Source organism: Euleptes europaea, chromosome 13, assembly GCF_029931775.1.
Source record: "Euleptes europaea isolate rEulEur1 chromosome 13, rEulEur1.hap1, whole genome shotgun sequence".
Lineage (NCBI taxonomy): Eukaryota > Metazoa > Chordata > Lepidosauria > Squamata > Sphaerodactylidae > Euleptes > Euleptes europaea.
Genome location: NC_079324.1, coordinates 27,532,096 through 27,554,987, shown reverse-complemented (window position 1 = coordinate 27,554,987; position 22,892 = coordinate 27,532,096). Strand labels below are relative to the sequence as shown.

Here is a 22,892-nt window from a genome sequence, read left to right as displayed (position 1 = left end):
TGGCCTTAAGTGTGCACTGGTTCAGTATGTGTTCTCTTATCATGTAGACCAGCATGATTAAAGTAACTTCATCCCAACTTCGGAGCTGCTGCCTTGAGATTATCGCACATGCCAACGTTCTCATTTCTCCCTACAGCAACGACCTCCAGCTCAAGTCTGACTATCACACTTCCATATGACACTGCAAAAACACACAGATAACAGTGTGCTAGTACTGGGCGCTAGAGGCCACACAATGCAGCAAAATGGCCGATGACAGAGAGTGGCCAAAGCACAGCCAACAGGGAACCTGCTGAACCACAATCTTGTGTAACAAGGAGTACAGTCCCGTGTACTGATTTTATTGTAGATATTATCCAGACAAAAGGATTTCAAGCACCACTGATTTCAATGAGGGAGCATATGCATGCTTAAACCTTTCCCAGAGAAAACAATGGCTTAGCTTTAGCTGGGTCATGTCTAATCATTTCACTAATGCAAAAGCATTGAAGAAAGCTTAATAATAAATAAATGAAGCTTAATAAATATTTGAAGCTTAAATATTTGAAGCTTTGTACAAATAGAAAGCATTTCCAAAAATCAGCTCCTAGAATCTCACCTACAGTCTCCAGTAAAAGAACAAACTTCAAAACCAACTTACTTCATAATATATTTGGCTCTGTCAATTGTCTGAGCTTTAACTTTCACTAGCAGAGGGTGGCTATTATACGTTTCATTCTTCCACTGGCCATAGAGACGGTACCTATCCGGTATTGCAAGAAGCAAATTTTAGAAAACACACAATTGCACGCTTGTGATTTCGACAAATAATTTCAGTTTTCCAAATACATCTTTTTCAAGCAAATGCTCACCGGTGCTGGTATGGAAACGTTTTAAACATCCCCCAGAGTTCTTCTGACATGCACGCATTACAGTCCATCAAGGTAAGAGAAGGGAGCAAGACCTGATCTGTAATACTCAGCAAACAACTGAATAATACTTCCTGAGGGAGGGGAAACAAACAACAAAAAACAATGTAGAAAACCAACTACCACACACAAATTCCTATCCAAGGACATATTCAAAGAACAGCTAACTCAAGAATCCTACAAGTTTATTAAACTACACTAAGCACCATCTCAAGTCCTTGAAATAAAACAAAATATGGAAACTGGTGCTGGTAGACTGGCACACTTGCTAAAAACATCTTGGTCACCATGCACCAGTATCTTGCAGTAGAGAAGATTAAGCAGTTAGTATTAATAAAGTTGCTAAGGAAATAAAGAGATCACAACTAGAACATCTACTAGAAACTAGTACATTTTTATCCCTCCTTCCCTCCAAGGAGCTCAGGGTGGTATACTGGGTTCTCCATTTCATCCTTACAACAATGCTGTGAAATAGGTTAGGTTAGAAGTGTGACCATGCCAGTTTCACTTCATGGCACAATAGGCCTTGAACTCAGATCTCCCAGTTGAGTCCAAAGGTAACCGCTACACCACACTATCTCCATACCTCCTACAATTCTGTAATCCTTAACACACACAAAAATGGGATGTATTGCAGTCTTTCCTGTGAACAGTATAGACAGAAGTGTTTTGGCAGGTTATACGATATACATGACATATGTATGTGAACTTGACCCACCAAAACACTACTGTCCATACTCAGCCAGAGGTGTGCCTGCAGTAACACCAGACAGCTTAAGTGATCTTCACCAAGAGCCAATGTTGGGGAAGGTATGGGAAAACCCCAGAAATCCTTATGCTGTTATTTTCATTTATTGCCCACCTTTCTCACTGGGACTCGAGGGCAGATGACAAGTATGATAAAGAGTTTTCAGTCAGTCAGTAAACGGATGATAACGTGATAATATCACTCAGTCAGTAAGCAGATTACAAAATATAACAATGACATTTGAATCTAACAACAAAGATTCATAGTAAAACAAAATAATGTAGCTGGGCCAGGACTGTAATCATGGACAATGAACTGTGAGCAGTGAGCTCCTTCCCAAAACCAATTTTCCAATTAAATTAATGGGGTTGCAGGGATGCGTGCACACATGCGCGCGCGCACACAGATAGATTTCTGGATTTGAATGATCAGACTTCTACTTTGGGTGCCACAAAGATTGTACAATTTGCTTCTGCTGGTTCAGGAGTTATGCTTCGTGGTTCTCAAAGACAGCACATCACAAAACCAGTTCAGTGGGTTCCAGCTTTTATGATGCCTATTCCAGCTTTAGGCTGAATTTGTGTAGAGTAAGTTTGACAAATGCAGTAGCTGTTTGTGCTGGAAAGGTATAGACACTACATATAATTCCAGGAACAAGTTTAAGTAGCTCACCATTTTCTCCTTATCCTCTTGCTTGTTTCCATCAGATTGGTACTACAGAAGAAAAACAAAAACCACTGCTAAAATGTAATTGTTTCGGATTGAAGAGACAACAGAGAGAAGCAACTCAAGCAAACAAGGAAGCAAAATACCCAGGCAGGGAAAAAAAATATTGTCTTGGTTCTCTCTGCTGTTTTAGAGAAAGTGAAGTACTGACTGAAGAGAAGTAGCAGCTCTCTCCTCCGCTAGTGAGCTTGGCATGAGGAAAGGGCTAGACACGGGAAAGCGCCTGCATGTAGGCGCTTGTTAAAGCCAGCAACAACAGCATGGATTCTTTGCACAAGCAGAGACTCCCTTCAGGGCCCAAAAAGCAGATCCAGAAACAAGTGCTCAAATTTACTACCATCAGGTCTCCATAGTACCATGCAAGATGCTTTTCTGCAAAACACACCATATCACAAAGGTGATATTTACAGAAACGTTTGTCAGGGAACTGCCAAATTCCAACTTAAGATTTACAAGGGCTTACCCAAGTGCTTAACCATCTGTTAACAACTTGTAATTGTCAGAAGACTAATTTCATCGAACCTAGCGGGAAAACTACTGTGGCTGTCAGCTATTTAACGGTGAAATTACACGGAATGTTTTGCTGCATGAAAAGGGTTATAATTTTTTTCTTACAAAGCCACAACACAGCTTTATTTATTGTGTAGTATCTGTACGCGCAACCACAACACAATTTAAATTCTATTCCTGAAGAGACGCCTCGCTATGAAGACTCCCATTATGGCTCCCATCACTATCTCTTGTTTATGCACTCATATTATTCATTGTCAGAATTAGCATTTTAAGACCCTGGAAATGTGTGTTAACTGCCTTTCCTCTTTAGCCACCTGCCTTCCAAACAACCTGCTTGCAATTTAAAAGACAAATGCTAGAGACAGAGCGCAAAGGCAGAACGGGAGAAGGAAGGCATGATGTGTGCAATAGACTACTGAGGTCTTAGAGTCTCCTACACCCCAAACTTCTAAACTGGTACTTCTCGCACAGCAATATTGCTGCCATAACATTTGCAGTTATCTACTCATTATGGAGCCATTTCAAGGAAAGACCAACACTTGTTGCCAGCAGCATCTTTCGAACTAGATAATCAGATACAGCAACTAAATTTAGCCAGCGTGGTGTAGTGGTTAAGAGCGGTGGTTTGGAGTGGTGGAGTCTGATTTGGAGAACCAGGTTTGATTCCCCACTCCTCCACATGAGTGGCGGAGGCTAATCTGGTGAACTGTATTTGTTTCCTCACTCCTACACACGTAGCCAGCTGTGTGAACTTGGGCGAGTCATAGCTCTCTCAGCCCCACCTACCTCACAGGGCGTCTGTTGTGGGGAAGGGAAGGTGATTGTAAGCCGGTTTGATTCTCCCTTAAGTGGTAGAGAAAGTCAGCATATAAAAACCGACTCTTCTTCTAAATTCTTTCTTGGCTCGCAGAGTAAAGCACCACCCGTTTTATTTTTAATATGGATGCTTAAAATACTTTAAATGTTGGCCAGAAGACATCAAAATGCTACCCCCCAGTGGCATTTCATATGCAAGTTACAATTCACCGGGCAAAGTTTCACCACAGAAGATGCATACGTGCAGCGAGAATATTACAACACAACAGTCAGGCTACACTTGGCTGAAGAGATATAGTCACTTCATTTATATTCCGCTTTTTTATCCCCAATGGTGACTCAAAGCAGTTTAACAACATTCTCCATTTTATCTTCACAACAACCCTCCGAGGAAGTTTAGACTGAGTGTGTGTGACAGGCCCAAGGTCACCCAGTGAGCTTCCATGGCAGAGAGGGGACTAGAACCTGGGTCTCCCATATCCTAGTCTGATACTCTAACCATTACACCACACTGCACATTAAATATACATCTCTAGCTCTGTATTCCAGTTCCTACTGAACAATTCTCAGTGGTTATAGCAGATGCACAATTCAGAAGTAAAGCCCAGGGGAAAGGATTCATCAAGTCAAGGAGCCCTAAGAGAGGAAAACACTTATTTTCTCACTGGCTTTATTAGCCCTTTCACGTAGGGCAGAGCTCCAAAGCAGGAGGCTGCCAGGCAAATGAGACCAAGGACAGTGCAAATGTGAATTACTAAAGAGTCGTCCTTCAACCATTCCAGTTCATTACCTTGCCATAACCAGGCCCCAGACTAGACTAGACAAGTCAGCAACCCTTTCCTAGTTCACGAGAAATCTCTCTCAGAAACTTCAGTTTGGTTAATAATGAACACTACTACCCTTCCATCTTATAAGAGCTTAGCTGTATGCAGAAATGTCAAGCATCAGTCATCAATGGCTGTTACTGCATTAGGTATTCCCAGCGATGTATCAAGAGTTTGGAAATGTTATAAAAAATTCTGTTCGCACTTTCAACGTATTCCCATCGATGTATTAAGAGTTTGAAAATGTTGTAAAAAATACTGTTCGCACTTACTTTGGCCCCTTTAGCAGTGAAGATGTCTTCCAACCATTTTTTAGCCATAGTATCCAAAAACCCTTTTAAAGCAATGTGTAATCACCAGGTCATTCCTGACCCATGGGGTGACGTCACATTCCGACATTTCCTAGGCAGACTTTGTTTGCGGGGTGGTTTGCCAGAGCCTTCCCCAGTCATCTTCCCTTTACCCCCAGCAAGCTGGGTACTCATTTTACCAACCTCAGAAGGATGTAAGGCTGAGTCAACCTTGAGCCGGCTACCTGAAACCAACTTCCGTTGGGATCGAACTCAGGTCATGAGCAGAGCTTGGACTGCAGTACTGCAGCTTACCACTCTGCGCCACGGGGCTCCTTTCCCCTTATCTACTTAGTTCTAAATCAAAGCCATGAAGAAAAGCTTTCCCATGTTCACCCTCTTGGGTAAAAAAAAAAAAAAAAGTGCTGCCTTTCTACGGCTTTTGCTGATCTGCCACCCTTCTGTATATAAATGATATACTGAAGACACCATCACCCCACAAATTTCCGTATGATAGAAGAGCCATTGCAATTTTTTGTTTTTTTTGCTCCATGGTCTAGCTCACGAACCTCTTTCATAAAAGCTTTGCCAAGACGAACCACCTTTGCAAATAAAATGGGATCATGGGAGAGATGAGGCCCAAGGTAACAAAGCATGTTGAACACTTCCTTCCTTAAATCTTCAAAGCTTTCTACTTGCTTTGGCGCTTTCTTGTTTTGCAAAGGAGGAATCGGTGTCCCTTTAGCACCTTTGGGCACTCCAACTCTGTTAGAAAGAAAAGAGGAAAGTTTTAGTTTACGTGACACTTAAATGTAGAAAACTGGGCAGCCCATTCCTGGGGAGGGGGTAGATCTGCAGCAGCCAGGAGCAGCGCAGCCATGCCGCCTCCTCAGAGGCTTCCCAGCCACCAAAGGGGGAAAAAAGCTTTTTAAAAAATTTAAAAAAGAGAAAAGGGGGGAAATGCCCTGTTGCAAACAGTGAGGCTGCGCCACTGAGAAAGACAGAGCAACCACATCATAGTTCAAGAGGGCGTTCCCAGGGTGAAAAGGGTTAGGAAGCTGACTAAAGTCAGCTCCGCCCCTTGGAACACCCTCCCCCCAACCCCGGCGCGGCCTGCCACTTCTAGGATTTAGATCCCGGTGCAGCGGCTGCAGAGGCCCACACTTCTCTGGGGCGCCCAGGCACCAGCATGTGTGCCACCTGGGATGGCATAAGTGCCCATTATCCCTGGTTAAATGGGCACTTACACTGGCACGGGGTTAGCTGGCTCCTATGGAGCTTCCCCCCCCCCAGGAATGCGCTCGAAATATCTAAAATTCAGTACACATTAAAACCTCAAACTATTCTATAGGGTTTGTGTTTTGCATACATCCCTGCACATCTCATAACCTCTTCCACACAATTCACAGCCAACCAAAACAGGAACACTGCATCCGTTACATTTGATAAACCATGTAAAGGAATAGTGGATATACCGCAAAGGGTATACCTTTAGACCCCTACAGAACATGCATTTTATTTCTCTGCAACAGAGGACCTATGTGCACAGAATGCAGTTTTAAAATCCTTATTTTCAAACAGATCAAACAAAATTTAAAGCAAGCGAAATTCACAGATGGAAGCTGTTTTCTTTTAAAGCACCTCTGCCGATTAATCCTTTCCTACACAGCGCTAAAGTTGCCAAAAGGTGGCTTCAGGTTTTGCTTTTGCGACCCTTGCTAGAAAACCAAGGTCAAAGGCTGTTTTCCTTCTCAGCATCATTATTATTCCTAAACTACGCATCTTAAATGGACAGCCTCTGCACTGGGCTCTGCCTCCAGACCAACTCCCAGGCCCTTACCCAGACGCCTTTTCATTTCAAGAACCAGCCATGCTGAACAGTATACCGTTCCATCTTCTGCACCCTGGCTTTTGATCAGCTTTTTTTTTAACCTTCTGTGCAGCTGGAATGTTTGTAAACATTCAGTGAAACGTTCAGCGCCTGAGCCAATGACTAGGGAGGGCTCAAGTGAAGCCAGATCTATGAATAGTCAATTTGCATGTAAGGCACACAGCAGCTATTCCATATAATCTCTCTAAATGTAGCCACAGTTCACTTTACCTCCTGTAAAGAGGCTCAATCATCACATGAAGAAGCCGACAAAGAGCGACAGCGATAGGCTTGTGTGAAGCCGCATAAAATGGAGGCATCTGATCCATAATGCTCTGGGCGTGCTGCCAATCACCAATTTTTAACATCGCTTCTAATAAACCCAGTTTCTGGTTGTCGGGTGGCTGAAAAGATGAAGTAATCAGAGAAAAACATTTTTAGCACAGGAATTGTTCCCCCCGCCCCATATGTTGTATCATATCTTGGGTTTGTACCGAGAGAAGAAAGCACATGACCAAAATATTAGGGCTTTAGCCCTATTAAAGAAATATTAGTTACATAACTGTATCAGTCATCTATTACATCTACATTTATTCACATAGGAATAAAAACAGTTTTGAAGGACCAGTTCAAACAAAGGCTGGAAGAGTTGTCTGGAGAGTTGGTGAATGGCAGTAGCTGCTGGTTTGCACCTCTCCCTCTGGCTGTTGTTGGGGTGGGAAAATTGAAAGAGCTCACCTGCCCAAAACAGGTCACTCTTGAGATGACCTCCTCTTGAAGAGGAACCTATTTCCAAAGGAGGGTGGTCAGTGGACATCATTTAATAGAATCATAGTTGTAAGGGGCCATTCAGGCCCCTTCGAACAATTTCCAGCAGTGGTTGAAATGAGAAAAATTAATAGATGTCTGTTGACAACTTTTTTCTAATCACGGAGGGTTTACTTTCATTCCCCATCCCCATGAGATTAAATTCTTGAACAGATGAAATGTTTGAATCCTCGTTTGCTGAAATATTTGATGTTCAAGATAACTGGATACAAACATATATTACTGCAGTTATCTCCAACTGAGCTTTCAGGTAAACTTAACTGTAGATTTAGTTATCTATTAAAAGAAAAATCTGAAAACTACTAAAAAAAACTTCAAAAGGGAGATCATCCTATTCTTTGGTACTTATGATACTCAAGATGTGGACTGGCTTTTAAAGCATATAGTAGAAGCTATCTAGTTTTCCAGAATGGAATAGTTATTTGTCTAATTTAAATAACTCAGAAAAAAATATATAAGGATGAATCCTACCAGCTTTTCCATCAGCAAAAGAGGGAGGGGTGGTCCTACACAATTTTATTCCTCACTGTGGTACCTACAGTGCACAAGTTCCATGATGCCTGGCACAGCCTTTATGCGGTCAAACAGACACCCTCTCCTGCTTGCATCAGCAGAAACTGGATCTGATAATTAGTACTTAACTTGCTGACTTTTTGTTGAAAAAGTCTAGTTTAGTCATGTACCTGCAGCATATTCCTCTTTTCCCAACTGAATCTCCCCTCTCTCTTGAATCCAAATGCAATTTCTATTGACCTCAGAACTTTACAACTGTACAAGGACCTGCCTAACTGAAGTGTTTGGATTTTCTCAGTCTGCCTGACAGCAGCATCTCAGATCTGATTTATGATTTTGGACAGTGTCCTTTCTAGATTCTAGCCATACCTTTTCCGTCTTCTCTTCTTCCTTCTCCTTTTCTTTCTCCTTCTCCTCAGTCTTTTCAGAAGACAATACAACCATCGTAAGTTTCCTCACAATTTGCTTCGCTTCTCCAATTTCTCGTTTGTGTTCTTCAAGGATAGTATTGTCCGTTGGAAGGAGCTACAAAGAGTTATGATATTGTTTACCACAGATGCCCACTGTTAGGATCCAAAATTTCATGGAGGCCCATGAGCAACCATATTAAGAAACATATTAGCAAAAAATTCTCTCCAGGACACTAGAATCTTAGGGGGTTGAGAAGACCAACTTCTCAACTCCCCCCCCCCTTAAGTGACTTCTCAATCCCTTTCAGCTTGATCTGTTGTGAGGGCATTTTTAAAAAACTACAAGCTATTATTTTTCTGCATACCTAGGGAGTCTTTGAATATGCAAACCTTTCTCCCTGCTTCATCTGCAAGATGCTTTTCCAGCTTTTGTTATACGTTTCTTACCATGTAATTTGCCATTAGAGGGCAGAAGTTGGGAAGCCACAAACTATTGCAGGAGGGGGATAAATCGTTTGAAAAATGCTGCCTCCCATACATGCTCCTGTATCTTACCCTCTGAGAATCCTTAACAGTGCCACCCTAAGCAAATGTACTCAAAATCCTACTCAATGGGGTTTATTCCCAGGAAATTGCCCTAAAGATTGCTCTGTAAGTTCTCAGGACTTTGAGCAAGCCAATTTCCCTCTGATTTTTCTCCCTTTAACTGACTCTCAGCTATTTTCAACAATCACTGGTGCTGGGGCATGTTCTGCCATGGGGGCTGTGGCTCAGTGGTAGACCATCTGCTTAGCATGCAGAAGGTCCCAGGTTCAATCCCCAGCATCTCTAGTTAAAGGGACTAGGATGTGAAAAACCTATGCCTGAGACCCTGTAGAGTTGCTGCCAGTTTGAGTAGACAATACTGACTTCGATGGACCAAGTGCCTGATTCAGAATAAGGCAGCTTCATGTGTTCATGTGCCATCATCATGCCATTTGGAGGTTTTGCTTCTTTCCTTTTGGAGAATTTATAAAGCAATATTTTTCTTCAGAACTGGGGAAGTCCCCTGAGTGTATAAAAGCCTTTTCCTTGACCACTGGCGGCCTGGATTTGCTGCTTTTGTCAGTGGAACGGAGGGTGACCACTTTATTAGTAAAATAATTCCATTATATTTAATATTATACATTTTTCTCATTCACAAAATTAACAAAAATTAAGTTCAACAATGTGCAGCAAAGACTTTTTATTCATGGATGAATCTACTTAAATACAAGTTATTGAGAGATCACAGCAGCTTCAATCTGCAGAAAAGGATTATTTCCTCACTCGGCCACAGGGTCAGGTTTTAAAGTCTTTAATCTCCTGCTTAATAAAGGAAACTGTAACATTCAACAAAGCTTCTTGCCCCATTCATGAACCAGCAATCAGCTCAGCAATTTGAAAAATTTGCTGACAATTAATGAAGACTTTGCATATTTCATGGTTAATACTGCTGATTTTATTATTTTTGACGGGTTGCTTAACTTCACACTATTGGAATTGATGCATCACCATTACAATAATCAGTCTGTCAGGTCCTCTGAATTCCCAGCTTTCATGTTGGTTTTTTAAAAATAATAATCCCAAATCAAGCATTTGCCTTTGCTACAATTGTATCAGTTTTGTTCCCCACCCCCTTATTCATTGGTTCATGTAATTCATTCTTTCGCATCTTCACGCACCCAAGATGCTGACTACAATGCAAGAATCCCCTATTGCAGACCTTCAGCTATCTACAGGATTCCGTTTGAGAAGTAACACTCCTTGGGAAACAAGGGTACAGATTGGAGGTAGGAAGCAGCCCCTTCCTTGACCCCCTTACATTGCAACTTATGGAAGCATGGTAACAAATTGCCCCAAATTATTATTATATTCAATTTATAGCCTGCTCTATGTCCTGGCCAGTTTACTGACAGTGTTAGTCATTCAGAGTATTCCTGCCTTCCAAGATGGTGTTTTCTGGAAGCTAACGGTGCAATCTTGAGCAGAGTTACACTCTTTTAAGTGCACTGAAGTCAATGTGCTTAGGATTGCACTGTAAATAATGAAATAACGTTCAACTACAATACCCCCAAACCAATAAAACAGCATCAAAATCAAAGAGAGGCAATCGATAAAGGACAGGCGAATAAAATAGCTTTAATCAGGCATCCAAAACTCAGTGTAGTGTGGTGACTCCCAACCTTTTTGGTATGGTGACCCAAAGTCCAAATTTACTTGGTATGCTGACCCATATAGGGTTGGCCCAAGGTTTCTTTGTGCCCTTGGCAAACTATGACCTTGGCACCCATCTACTTTTTTGAGAAACCAACAACCATCACACAAAGGGCGCAATATGGATATGAAACGCAATCAAGTGGCATTCTGACATACACAGCCTTTGCATATTGAGGTTAAAATCCAGCCTTTGACCATCCCTCTCCTTCTCCATTACTCCCTCCATTCCCCCTAAGATTCTAAGAAACTCACTCTAGTAACCATCAGTACACCTTTTACTCGATCAACATGTATACGCAGTGATGAAAAAAAATATCAACTAATATGTATGGCATGGAAGATACTGTTTCCAAGGTTAGATTCTGGTTTCCAAAATAGAAAAGAGCAACGGAAAGGGGAGGGGCAGCCATTAGGAAGGGCTGACCCACAACCTATTTTCAGAGGCTTCGTGACGCAAACTTTGGGAAACACTGGTGTAGTGGATGCCAAAGAAACATTTCTAGGGAAAGCACGTAAACACAGTGCCATCACAGAAAAGGTCTAATCTCTAACCACCACTCAGTCTCTGATGGTGGCAGGCCCCAGAGAAGGGCTTGAAGGATAATAGAAAACAGGCAGATCATAGAAAACAGACGATCTGTTAGGTATCATGGTTGGAAGCTGCACAGAGCTTCGAGTGAAAAAAATGTCAGTTTGAATTGTGCCTGGAAACACCATGGAAATCGCCAGAGCGGTATTAAAACCAAAGAGATGCATTTCAAAGAGCTAATGCACCAACCAACTTAATGATCAGAACTCTGAACCAGCTGAAGTTTCCTAGCAGTATTCAAAGGCAGCCCCAATACAGTAATCCAATCGAATGGGCATGGATGACGCTGGCAAGGCTAACTCTGTCCAAGATGGGTCACGGTTGGCACATCACTTCTGCTGGTGAAATGAACTTAGTCATGAGCAAATGGTGCAATCCCTCATTTTTCCACAGCCTTCCACTTTCCTGGGACCGTTCCCACTGAGAACATGTATATTAATAGTGCTCCTTTAATGCTAATCTATTTATCACTGTGTGAAAATGAGCACAACAGATAGCACTACTTAAGACTGGATGTCAATACATAAACCTCCTCAGACTCTATTTTCTTAAATGCAGTTAGTTGGAGAATGCCTGATTTGAGTACAGACAAAAATTTTAATAGTAAACCTAGCATAACTGAATGAACACACACAGAAACTAACAGTGAGATAATAATTTCAAGAGGATTTTCCATTCATTGGCTTTTAACCACTTACGTGAACATAAAGATCTTCCAAATCTATTAGATTATGTTGCAAAAGAACTGCAGCAACTCTGTATAGAGAGACAGGAGTCTCTCCATTTGGCTCCTAAGAGAGAAGAAGAATTTTTAGAACAGCCATTTGCAATATTACAGAATAACTTTCGGTAAATGCTATCATTTTGAACACACACACAAAATTGAATTTGACACAGACAGAAAAGTATCTAAAATGAACGCTCCTACACTGGTGTAGCAAATCACAATATTGATAACCAAGATTAAGCATGTCTTATTTAAACATTTTCCCATAGGGCAATTTTCCTTAAGTTTCTAAAATTGTTTGCACTCTTTCAAATCAACTTTATATGACTGTTCTAGGTGTGTACCTGTGAAAGATTTCTGCAAAGAAAGCAAAGAGGAGGACATTTTTACTCTCCTCCACCCTTTGCTCAGGCTTCCTAGCTCCATGGGTTCAGCTAACGACTGCTGTCTTTGAATCTGGGAATTGTCTGCCTTGAGCAGAGAAGTTAAAGAGCTGCCTGTCTAGTCCTGCTAAAGGAGGTGTGCATACATGTCCACCTAATGTGTCCAATTGAGATTTCCATTTTTTCCACAAGCATTTACTTCATTGAAGCCCTAGATTTTCCCCCAATGGAGACCCAAAGTGGCTTACAACATGCTCCTCTTTCCCACGTTATCCACATAAGAATCCTTTGTTGTAGGTTAAGCTTTGAGTAAGTGACTGGTACACGGTCACCTAAGCAAGCTTCCTCGGCAGAGTGAGGATTTGAACCTGGATCTTCAAGATCCTAGTCTGACACGCTAGCCATTATTAAGCCATAAATTAACGCAGCCTCAAATTCTATTGTTCTTTGATCTTATGGTTGTCATGAGACTGAAACAGGATTTTAACTACTTGTGATAAGCAATATTGGACAACCAACTTAAAGTGAGACATGTTTCTACTCCCATCAGTGGGCTACATACCATATTCATGGCAATGAAAAGGTCATGGATTTGGAAACAATCTGTGACTTTCCAATTTTGTTGTACGTTTCCAATGTGACCTTTGGCCACTGAATGGGTTGTCTCCACATTCTCTAAACATTGAAAATTCCAAGAAGGACTTCAAAATAAGATTAGAAAAACAACAGAAATGTAAGGATTGTTTCCTTTCCATTATTTTGATCCTCCATAGGCCAATGCTGCTGTAATAAAATACTGTGGGAAAGTATATATTTTATAAAATGTCAAAATCTAACACCATCATAATGATAAAGGTCAGCGTTATTCTGTATACTTATAGCAAACAAGACTATCATTTCATATTGAAATACTAAGTAACTGGAAAAGCCGCTAGGGCTTTTTAAGCTGCAGATTTCTGCCGTTTTAAGCTTCAGACATTTCTATTACCTGATAGAACTTGAATTTGAATCCAAGGATATGACAGAGTGTTTGTGGTTCACACATATACATGTAGGATTCTATCAAAGGTACAAAGAATTCATCATATTCTGGCCTACACTCATAGATTTCTAAGATAATATCCAGTACTCTGTTAGGATCCAGGTTAAAACACCCTGTTAAAATGAAAAAGGTAGGAGTTAAAACAGTTATTGCTGTTGAAGAGAAATAAACATATCAACTACCGTATATACTCGTGTATAAGCCGACCCGCATATAAGCCGAGGTGCCTAATTTCACCCCAAAAATGGGGAAAAATTAGGCACCCGCGTATAAGCCGAGGGTCGGCTTATACAACGGGTCGCCCTCCCGCCCGGCCTCCCAGGCCCTCCAGACCGACCCCAGTGCCACCCCCTCCCGGGCCCTCCAGACCCACCCCGACCCCAGCGCCACCCTGGGGGGGGGAAGGGGAAGAGCCCCTGACCCCCAACTTACCAGGAGAGGTGGGAGGAGGAGGCCCGCTGATCAGCTGGAGGCAGCAGCGGAGCCCTTCCAGCGCTGGAGCTGGTGGCGGCGGGGCCCTGCCTGAGCGCAGGCAGGCCCCGCCGGCCGCTTCCAGGCCGCCCTGAGGGCGCGCGGGCCGGCCGCTTCCAGGCCGCCCTGAGGGCGCGCGGGGCGGCGGCGGGGGCGGGGCCTTGCCTGCGAGCAGACCGGCCCCGCCGGCCGCTTCCAGGCCGCCCTGAGGGCGCGCGGGCCAGCGGCGGCGGTAAGTTCTTCTTCCCTCCTTCCCTCCCTCCCCCCTCCCCCCTCCTACCGTATTGACCCCCGTATAAGCCGAGTTTAGTTTTTTCAGCCCTTTTTTTGGGCTGAAAAACTCGGCTTATACACGGTACATGAGAAACGGTACATGAGTATATACGGTACATGAGAAACTTCTGAGGATCTTATACTCAGGTTTTGAAATAGAAGTTAGTGAAACCTTCTCAGTAATCAGAGATACCAGTAACAGTAAGTGTACAGGTTTGTTTTGAAACAGAAATAAATAATCTTCACTGGACTAAATATCAGAAGTTAAAAATGGGAGCTATAGCTTAAATTTCTATTAGACTCAGTGTTAAAATTAACATACAATTTTTTTTAAGATACGCACCACAAATTAAAGCTAATATTGAGGTGTCTATACTCATAACTATATAGGGGAGAGGAATTCAGATACATGTCTCCTGGCAAAAATGCCTTACCTATTAATGATTTGATATTTTCTAGGATCAGTACACTAGTGATATTTCCAGATAAATCTTGTCCCAGTTCAGCAATCAGCTTTGCATAACCTTCATTCTCTTCTCTTAATAAATTGAATTTCTGTTGCTTATAACTATAGATAGATAAAAGAACAAAGACAATGTGCACACTTTAGAATTAAGAAAGGTTAGCACTTGCTCCAATTCAAAATTGGTGATCTCTGAATCCCAAATTCATGCTGTTGGGAATAATCCCCTCCCAAATAAACTCCATCCATAGAGAATTCTTTCAATACATGACAACGGCAGCTGGAATCACCTACGTATTGCATTGGAAAGCAAACAAAATTCCAGAGATAGACGAATGGATCAGCAAATTATTTGACTATGCCTCAATGTCAAAACTAACTTACTTGGTTAAAAGAAAATTGATTGAAGACTTTAAACAAAAATGGCAATCTCTCTATGATAAATATGTAAGTTCTTAGCATAATGCAGCTGAGTAGCAGGAAGAAACAATAAATGACTACATGATAAAATATTACTATTCAATAAGTATCATATAATTAGGTATTAGATATAATAGTCAATAATAGATAAAAGCAATATTCTAGTTCTATAATTTAGCACTTAATATTTGATCTTCAATATTTCTAATATTAGCTTACGGTATCTTTTTAAACTTAGAAGGCATGGCAGGAGCATATTAAATTAATGGGCAGATGTTGGAACACAAGGGGCGCTAAGGTATTTGGAAATTTGAGCACAGACATGTTGCTATATGTGCTTTTTCCCTCTCTTTCTCCCCCCCCCCCCAAATTCTTTTTCCCTTTTTTTTCCGGTATCCCTATATACCAAAAATAAATAAAATTATTTAAAATAAACTGGTGATCTCTGCATCAATTTATTTGGAATATTTTTTGTGTTATGCTTAAGCAATTGTGAGACTTACCCTTCTTTTCAAGTGCTAGTTTAGTTTTTATATTGAATTTAAGTAATTAAGAATATACACTGGACTAAGTTCTTCAAGTGCTCAACTTAAAAATGCCAGGGATATTTACGTAACATGCCTTACTCAAAGTGGAATATTTCTAATGTTCAGCCAAAAATTATTTAACAGTGTGAAAATATACTACTTGGCCCATGTTTAAAACATTAAAAATTGCCACGGAAACATACTTGATTAGAATAGATTTTATTTTGTACTTACAAAAGTTTTGTCTTGATTTTCACAGACTTTTGATTGAACTGCTGAGACTGCTTGATAAGCCCTAACGATTCTAACGTTTCTGGGTCCAGCCGCTCTTTTAGTATAGTGTCCGAAACCAAGTACTGTGTGAGGGGGAAAAAGAATAACACTGGTACTAATTATGGCAGCATCTAATTATCTTACCACAAAAGAAAGACAGCTTAAATTTTAAAAACTATGCAGATGCCTGCTGAGTTCTCAGCAAGGTCGCATAAGAGGGTCTGGGATGAGCCACTTTAGATTATGTGCCGGGAGGGGGACACACTCAAATGAGTCATCACACTAAAAAAAAAATCTACTGCATACAAAACTAAACGTGAGAGAGAAGGCGTCCCAGCATAGCCTGACATACAAGTCTTCAAGTAATTGCTTTGTAGATAGAAGCATTCAGTCCGGTAGGTACCACTGGAAGCTTATACACAGTTTTACTTGCTCAGTGAAGGCTGGGAGAGGGGTATCATTCCACTTATACAGGAGTGGCATTAAACACAAATGGACAATTTATTCCATTTGATAAGAATGAAATTTAGTATGAACACATTAAATGTACATTGTAAAACAAAAAAAGGAATCAGAACCAATTCTAAACATACTAACATAGAAATTATATTTTCTTTAAAATTCAGGGAGGGAGGGAAGTAGAACTTACCAAACATGCTAACACCAGCTGCATGAACTGATCTCTCTTATTTTTTTCTTCTAAACAACTAGTTTCAATATCTATCCAAAGAGAAAAAAATGAGAAAGACAGTTGGCGTTACATCACAATACCACCTTCCTAATTTTCATCCTTCCATTCTGTAAAACAACAATCTCTTCTCTCAGTTTAGGAAATATAAGTATGGTTAGGGTACAATTGGGACTAGCATGCTTCCTCTTCCCTCACTTTTTAAACATGGGCAAATCATTACATATTTCTACTTTTACAGCAAACCATGAAGCTAGCCAAAAAAAAACACAAAAAAAACCCTGCATTTCCCATGTAAAACAGGATTCTAGGTCCTGATGAAGCCACTATTTGGAATCCCGAATTGCAACGAAAGCACAAAACTATAGTACGCCAGTTCCGACATCACAAGAAAACTCTGATTTGCCATGAAAGCAGAAATCTGGATGCAATCTTTTAGTTTATCCACCTATCTGAACCATTCTGTAATGAAAGATACTATGCATATGATTATCCAAGACTGACTTGGTATTTTATGTTAGTCTGACCATTCCATGACAAAAATTGATCAGACAGAAGTCTTAATCCAATGACCATCCAATTCTACTTCTTCCACATGAAATTTTAAAAAGTAATCTTAAGTGTTATCCAGTTGAATGATTATAAGCTTCCTACCTGTAAACAAGGGTATGGGCACTGTGACTGGACTGAGAGAAATGGAAACTTTCATAAAATTTTCACAAACTGCTTTAGGCCAGATCTGTTTCTTCTGTCTTAAGACGCATAACATTTTGGACCACTTTTTAGTACAATGTACTCATTTAAACAAAATGCTTGGCAGCTAAAAATCAATTTATTAAAAATCTTCTGAAATCAAACTAGAAGGCTGAGCGATATTACTTGAAGAGCTTTATGGATTACTATGGCAACAATCTTCAGGAAGAGTCCTTTGAAATACTAGGCCTCTCCTAGAGTCTCTTCCTTATGGACTAGCTGCTACAAAAAATGACAATATCGATGAAAGCAAGAAGGCACCTACCTAATATGCAGAATACATCAGCTAGGATAGATGGCATATCGTCCCGAAATTCCTAAATGGAAAGTTGCCTGATCAGTACAGCTTTTCTGCAAGTGCAACTAACAGTCTCCATGCAACAGTTGTGATGAGCAACACTCACGTTACAGTACACAAGGTATTTTTTATCCCCAAAGTAATGCTAGATTACTTCCGTAATATTATCTAGAAGTCGCCAGGTATAAACTATTATGAAACATGGAATTAAAGACCACAACTGCAGCTATACTAAGCTACTCCTTAGCCAGTTTTTTTTTGTTTGCATTGTTTTCTAATTCTATAACCCTAGTCCTATTGCACTGTTTATTGGATGTCTTCTGCTATCTGATGATTATATTTTGTAATCCACCACGATAAAATAAATATACCAAGAAATGCCATTTAAAGGCACTACGTTTAGTGACCTGCTAATTAAAGTACAGTCATGAAATTTTGAAATTTTAACCATAAACCACTGTAGCTTTCCTAGCTAAAATGATGCTATGACTTTTAGTGCATACATGAATCAGGAACAGCTCGCCATTTAACAAGCTGGAATACTGCAATACTACCAATCAAACCACCCACTTAGGACCTTCTGTTAGACTGCAATGGAAAAGCACTATGGCAGAAACTGATCATCATTTTGCTCAATTTCATTATTAAAAAATTAAAAGCAGCCTCTGAACACTGGAAAGGGCAGATTCTCTTCCAACAGGCTCACCAAGCAAGGTTAAGTATTCTGTGTTTAACCAATACTACAAATATATACTTACTATAACATCATTGAGAACATTTGATGCTTGATCGTGCTTTAGGTTTCCCTTCACAACATGGCAAGAGAGCTCATACAGAGCCTGCTGAATACCTGTGGAACATGATAAAATGCACTAAAGTGGTAACACTGTTAACCATTATGAAAGAGGGAATATTTATAATGTATTTACACTAAGAAAATATTTTACCTTTATTTCACCACATTAAAACCTATTTCCCAATTATTTTAAGTTAGATTTCCATCTCATTTCATATTTACTTATCTATTTACCCAAACTTTTGCATTAACTGTATCCTTACATAAGCATTGATTAAAAAAGAAAGAAACAGCAATTACATCTGCTACATGGTATGTGATCCTTTTAAAAAGTTTTTCATAGCTATTTTTTTCAATGAAAACCCTCCACCTACAGCAGAAAATGCAAATCTGACTCCTAATAGTTATGATTGTTAACACTGTAACTCACTTAAATCATTCAGAACACACAGTTCTAAGCTCTCAGGATGCACCTACATGGAGGCACACAGCAGCAAGTGACATGGGAGCAGCATCCCCACACCCTATCCTTGTTTTGTTCACTGCTGCTGCCCTCCTCCCTTCCCTCCATCTCTCTATAAGCCCCCATGGCCCGGAAATCAACCCTTACAGTTACAGCTCAGCCCAGCCTGGCAAGGGGAAAAAAGCCATTTAAAGGGCTACATTCCACATAGAGAGGGAAAAAAATCCCCGTGTGGAAGAAGTCATAGCCTTCTGTCACTATAGTCCCCTTCAGGGAATATACCTCATAGTTCTACCCCTGGGGAGATCAGGAGATGGTTTCCAGCTTACGCACTCCATTCCATGCTTCCTTCACCACAGGAGGAACCAAATAAACTAAACACAGTGTTTATTTGAATGTGGAACTGTTCTGCTCACAATAGAGCCCATATCATTCTTGATTTTACCTGATTAAAATCCTGTCAATTAAAGTGTTACCTGACCAAAGCCTAAAGAAAAGGTTCTCCCTTTCTAGGCAGATATAAAGTTCCCTTACTGAACAAGCCAAAACAGTCTACGATGATCATCCAGTTCTACTTCAGACAAAGCCCAAGAGCTTTAATATGTCCAGTGAGAGTGTTTATTTTCTTCCTTTGAATAACAGACTCTCATATCATGACAAATTGCTTTTCATTTCAAATGTGACTGGTCACACACACACCTTGGGAGAGCTGCTGTCAAGGAAACAAACCCAAAGCTACCTTGGCACCCGGAATCAGTTTGATAGACAATCTAGCAAGTGCAATAGATTCAATGCTACACTAAAGATAATGAAACATTTATTCTGACACACACAAAACCTACTTACCTCTCAAAGTCACATTATCATGGCTTTTATTTTCAGAGAGAGAACGACATAACTGCAAACTGAAATTAAGCGGGGGGGAAACAACATGATTTAGCATCTGCATTGACCAAAACCGGTGATGAAGTTTACACAAAAAGTAACTTATTTTAAAGTGTAAATAGCCACATTAGTAGTGTATCCTGTATAATTTAAGTTGTCAGTACATGCACACAGCCTAAACATTATGTTGGAAACAACATTAAGCTAGTTTCCCAATAACACAATATCAAATGCATTTTGAATGTTTGCTCCATTTTTTATATTTTAACCTTTCAGATACAGTGTAAGCATATACTGCTGAATAACTTGATTTTATGCTGAATAGAGAAGAATCTCCTTTACAAATATGGTACTTCTTATTTTAAGAAAACTACTGAGGTCGCTTGCCAAATGTTACCAAGATTTTTTTACCACCTGGCCATTTACAAAACATGAATAATAATAATAGATTCATTCAGAACCTAGCAGCACTAGTGGGACGTAAGAGGGAAGAAAGGCATGGTATATATTTTGTAAAATAAAATAAATAACTCTCCAGTAATACAGATAGCTTTCACATCCTATTGTGTTGAAGATTCACACTAACAGAGAAAGACTGAGGGCCGGGGGGGGGGGGGGGAGATTTACAAGCAAGCAAAACACAAGAATATTCAGAGGAGTCAGAAACAAGTTACCCCTTAATTTCTCACTGCAGATTCTCTAATAAGATTAAATTGAGTGACTGGTTACTACAAGGAAGTTTAAGATTAAGAAAGCAAAACTAACACCTCTATCCTAAACATTGCTTTTACGCTTGTTCTGGCCTCTGGAGGTCTATTTCATTACAAATGATCAGACCCAGCCACTCAAGTCAATACCTGCTTACAATAAGCCTTGCACAACTATGACCAAAGACAGGTTCTAACTGAGAACAAAGGTCCAGCATTCTCTTTACTACAGAACCATAATGGAAGCAGCTTGCTTCTGAAGTTGCAGATCTAAATATGGGGACTAAATATTGAGGAGACTGGAAAAGGGTTTAAGAGAGCTTCATTGTATGCATGACACAATTTTGTTTTTACCAAGATCAAACATTATTCCGCCCCACTATCCAAGAGAAAAATAAAACCTATACTCTTATCTAGTGCTGTGACACATGCTACTGTTTAATTCTACAGAGGAATACTAAAACTGATAGATGGTAATTCATCTATAACAATTTCACATAACAATCACAGCCAGCCACTACTTATAGCAGCTGCCGTCCAGTCAAGCAAAACAGCTGCTCCATCAATTGATGGATAACTTCAGAAAGCAACTGGGTCAAAACATGCTGGAATATGGAGCATAAACATAACTAATACATCAAGAGAGAAATACAAACTCAGAAGTTTCAAAACATACTTTGAAAACAATGTGTTTTGTCACTAACTATACACTGCAGGAAATGTATGCAATTCCAAAGATCATAAACAGTAGATGGGATGGATAAATAAGTGAATGCTCTCGCTCATTTTTTTCCAGTGACATATTTCCTTCTTTTCAGTCTTGACCAAAATGGCAGATGGTCTTTAAATATAGAACAAAAATATCTAGTGGCTGAAATGCAGCCTGTGCACACTCGTGCAGTTTATCAAATGGTTGAAGAAATGAAAAAGCATTTATTTGTACTCCCCTCCTTCAGTGAATCATGAGTAGATTAACCAAGTCCCTGATCCTACAACAGGTTAAGCTCAGGATGCAACCCGATGAGACGCTAGCAATTTGATACCGATCATAATTTTATTCAAAAACAACAAGTAGGGGGGAGTAACCCTTTCATTTCTTTACTGCTATTATCATTGGTAAGCCCCCCCCCCAATACAGATGCCTGTCTTCTCTCTACAAGGCAACTAGGGGTGGAGAGAAGAATTTGTATCTGAGAAATGGTGGTGGTGAAAGGGTTACACCCATCACTCTAGTGCCATTCTCCAGCTGTGATCCAAATCAAAACCCACCAATGGGCACTTTAAAATTAAATCAAGGACTCTGGAAAATCCAGATATGGGTATCAAGGGCACTCCACAAAGAATATTCTATGCATACCTAGGGCAATGCAAGTGACAAACATTTGCACTGAGTCAAGCCTTGTAATTTCTTCTCATTTTTGGCCAGGGAATTAACACTTTCAGGGTGTTTTTCCAAGTACTGGAGGATGAAATCACAGCTAAAAGAAAGTGTTTATCTATTGCAGAACAGAAATACAAGTACCAATTTGAACTGATCATTACAGTCTGCTACCTCTTAACAATAACCTCCCAGAAGTAACATTATTCCATATTTATTATAAAATTGCCTTTGTTGACAGTTTTGAAGATTCTGTTTGCCAGACTTTTTTTTTTGACTATCAAGTCACAGCTGACGTATGGCAATCATGTAGGGGTTTCATGGCAAGATACGTTCGGTGGTGGTTTGCCATTGCCTGCCTCCACACCATGACCCTGGTATTCCTTGTTGGTCTCCCATCCAAATATTTGCCAGGGTCAGGGTTGAGAGTGTGTGAGTAGCTCAAGGTCACCGAGCAAGCTTCCATTGCCTAAGTGGATATTGAACCGCTACACCATGCTGGCTCGCTATTTACAATACATAACTCTTATCAGAAAGGAAATACCTGCAGTAATCATTTAGAAACAATTTCCCCACAAGAGTAACTTGAAATCCAAACCTGATTTGAACATTAATAAATTAAACATGGCCAAACCCAAAATTATTTGGGCAACCAAGGCCAAGCTACATACCACTCCAACTCATATGAATACAGACAACCAACCAGAACAGAACCAATTTGTAATATGAACATTTTGATTAACATTTTAATCACCCTAGTAAGAAAAAGTATTTATTTATTAACAAGACCTAATTTATGACAGATCTTCCTGGCAATAGGGGTAGTATTTCAACATTCCAGTTCAGAATATTACATGCTGAAATTATATAATTTTATTCTGGTTTTACATGATAATTGTGAGGCTTAAACATGCACCAGTCCATTATTCACAACATCTAGTAGCCTGGCTCTAACTTATAGTCACTGAGAGTTTTGGATCAGAGTTGAGGTGTTAGATATTCACATGTCATAATAAACTAGTCTAAAGTCAAAACTGTTTATTCATTTCAGACCTTATCCCCCATTACAATC

General features: G+C 40.2%; 1 protein-coding gene across 1 annotated transcript in view; it reads right to left on the bottom strand.

Annotated features, from left to right (window-relative positions):
* THOC2 (THO complex subunit 2) overlaps positions 1-22,892 on the bottom strand; it is a 57,058-nt gene that overhangs the window by 30,661 nt on the left and 3,505 nt on the right. Inside the window, exons 2-15 of the mRNA XM_056859904.1 lie at positions 19,697-19,755; positions 18,350-18,441; positions 17,559-17,610; positions 16,502-16,572; positions 15,814-15,935; positions 14,604-14,737; positions 13,372-13,538; positions 11,972-12,064; positions 8,406-8,561; positions 6,927-7,099; positions 5,395-5,590; positions 2,329-2,370; positions 852-982; positions 641-742 (exon numbers count right to left, since the gene is read on the bottom strand). Of these exons, the coding sequence (XP_056715882.1) occupies positions 641-742; positions 852-982; positions 2,329-2,370; positions 5,395-5,590; positions 6,927-7,099; positions 8,406-8,561; positions 11,972-12,064; positions 13,372-13,538; positions 14,604-14,737; positions 15,814-15,935; positions 16,502-16,572; positions 17,559-17,610; positions 18,350-18,441; positions 19,697-19,755 (1,590 nt within the window). The remainder of the gene's footprint in view (positions 1-640; positions 743-851; positions 983-2,328; positions 2,371-5,394; positions 5,591-6,926; positions 7,100-8,405; positions 8,562-11,971; positions 12,065-13,371; positions 13,539-14,603; positions 14,738-15,813; positions 15,936-16,501; positions 16,573-17,558; positions 17,611-18,349; positions 18,442-19,696; positions 19,756-22,892) is intronic.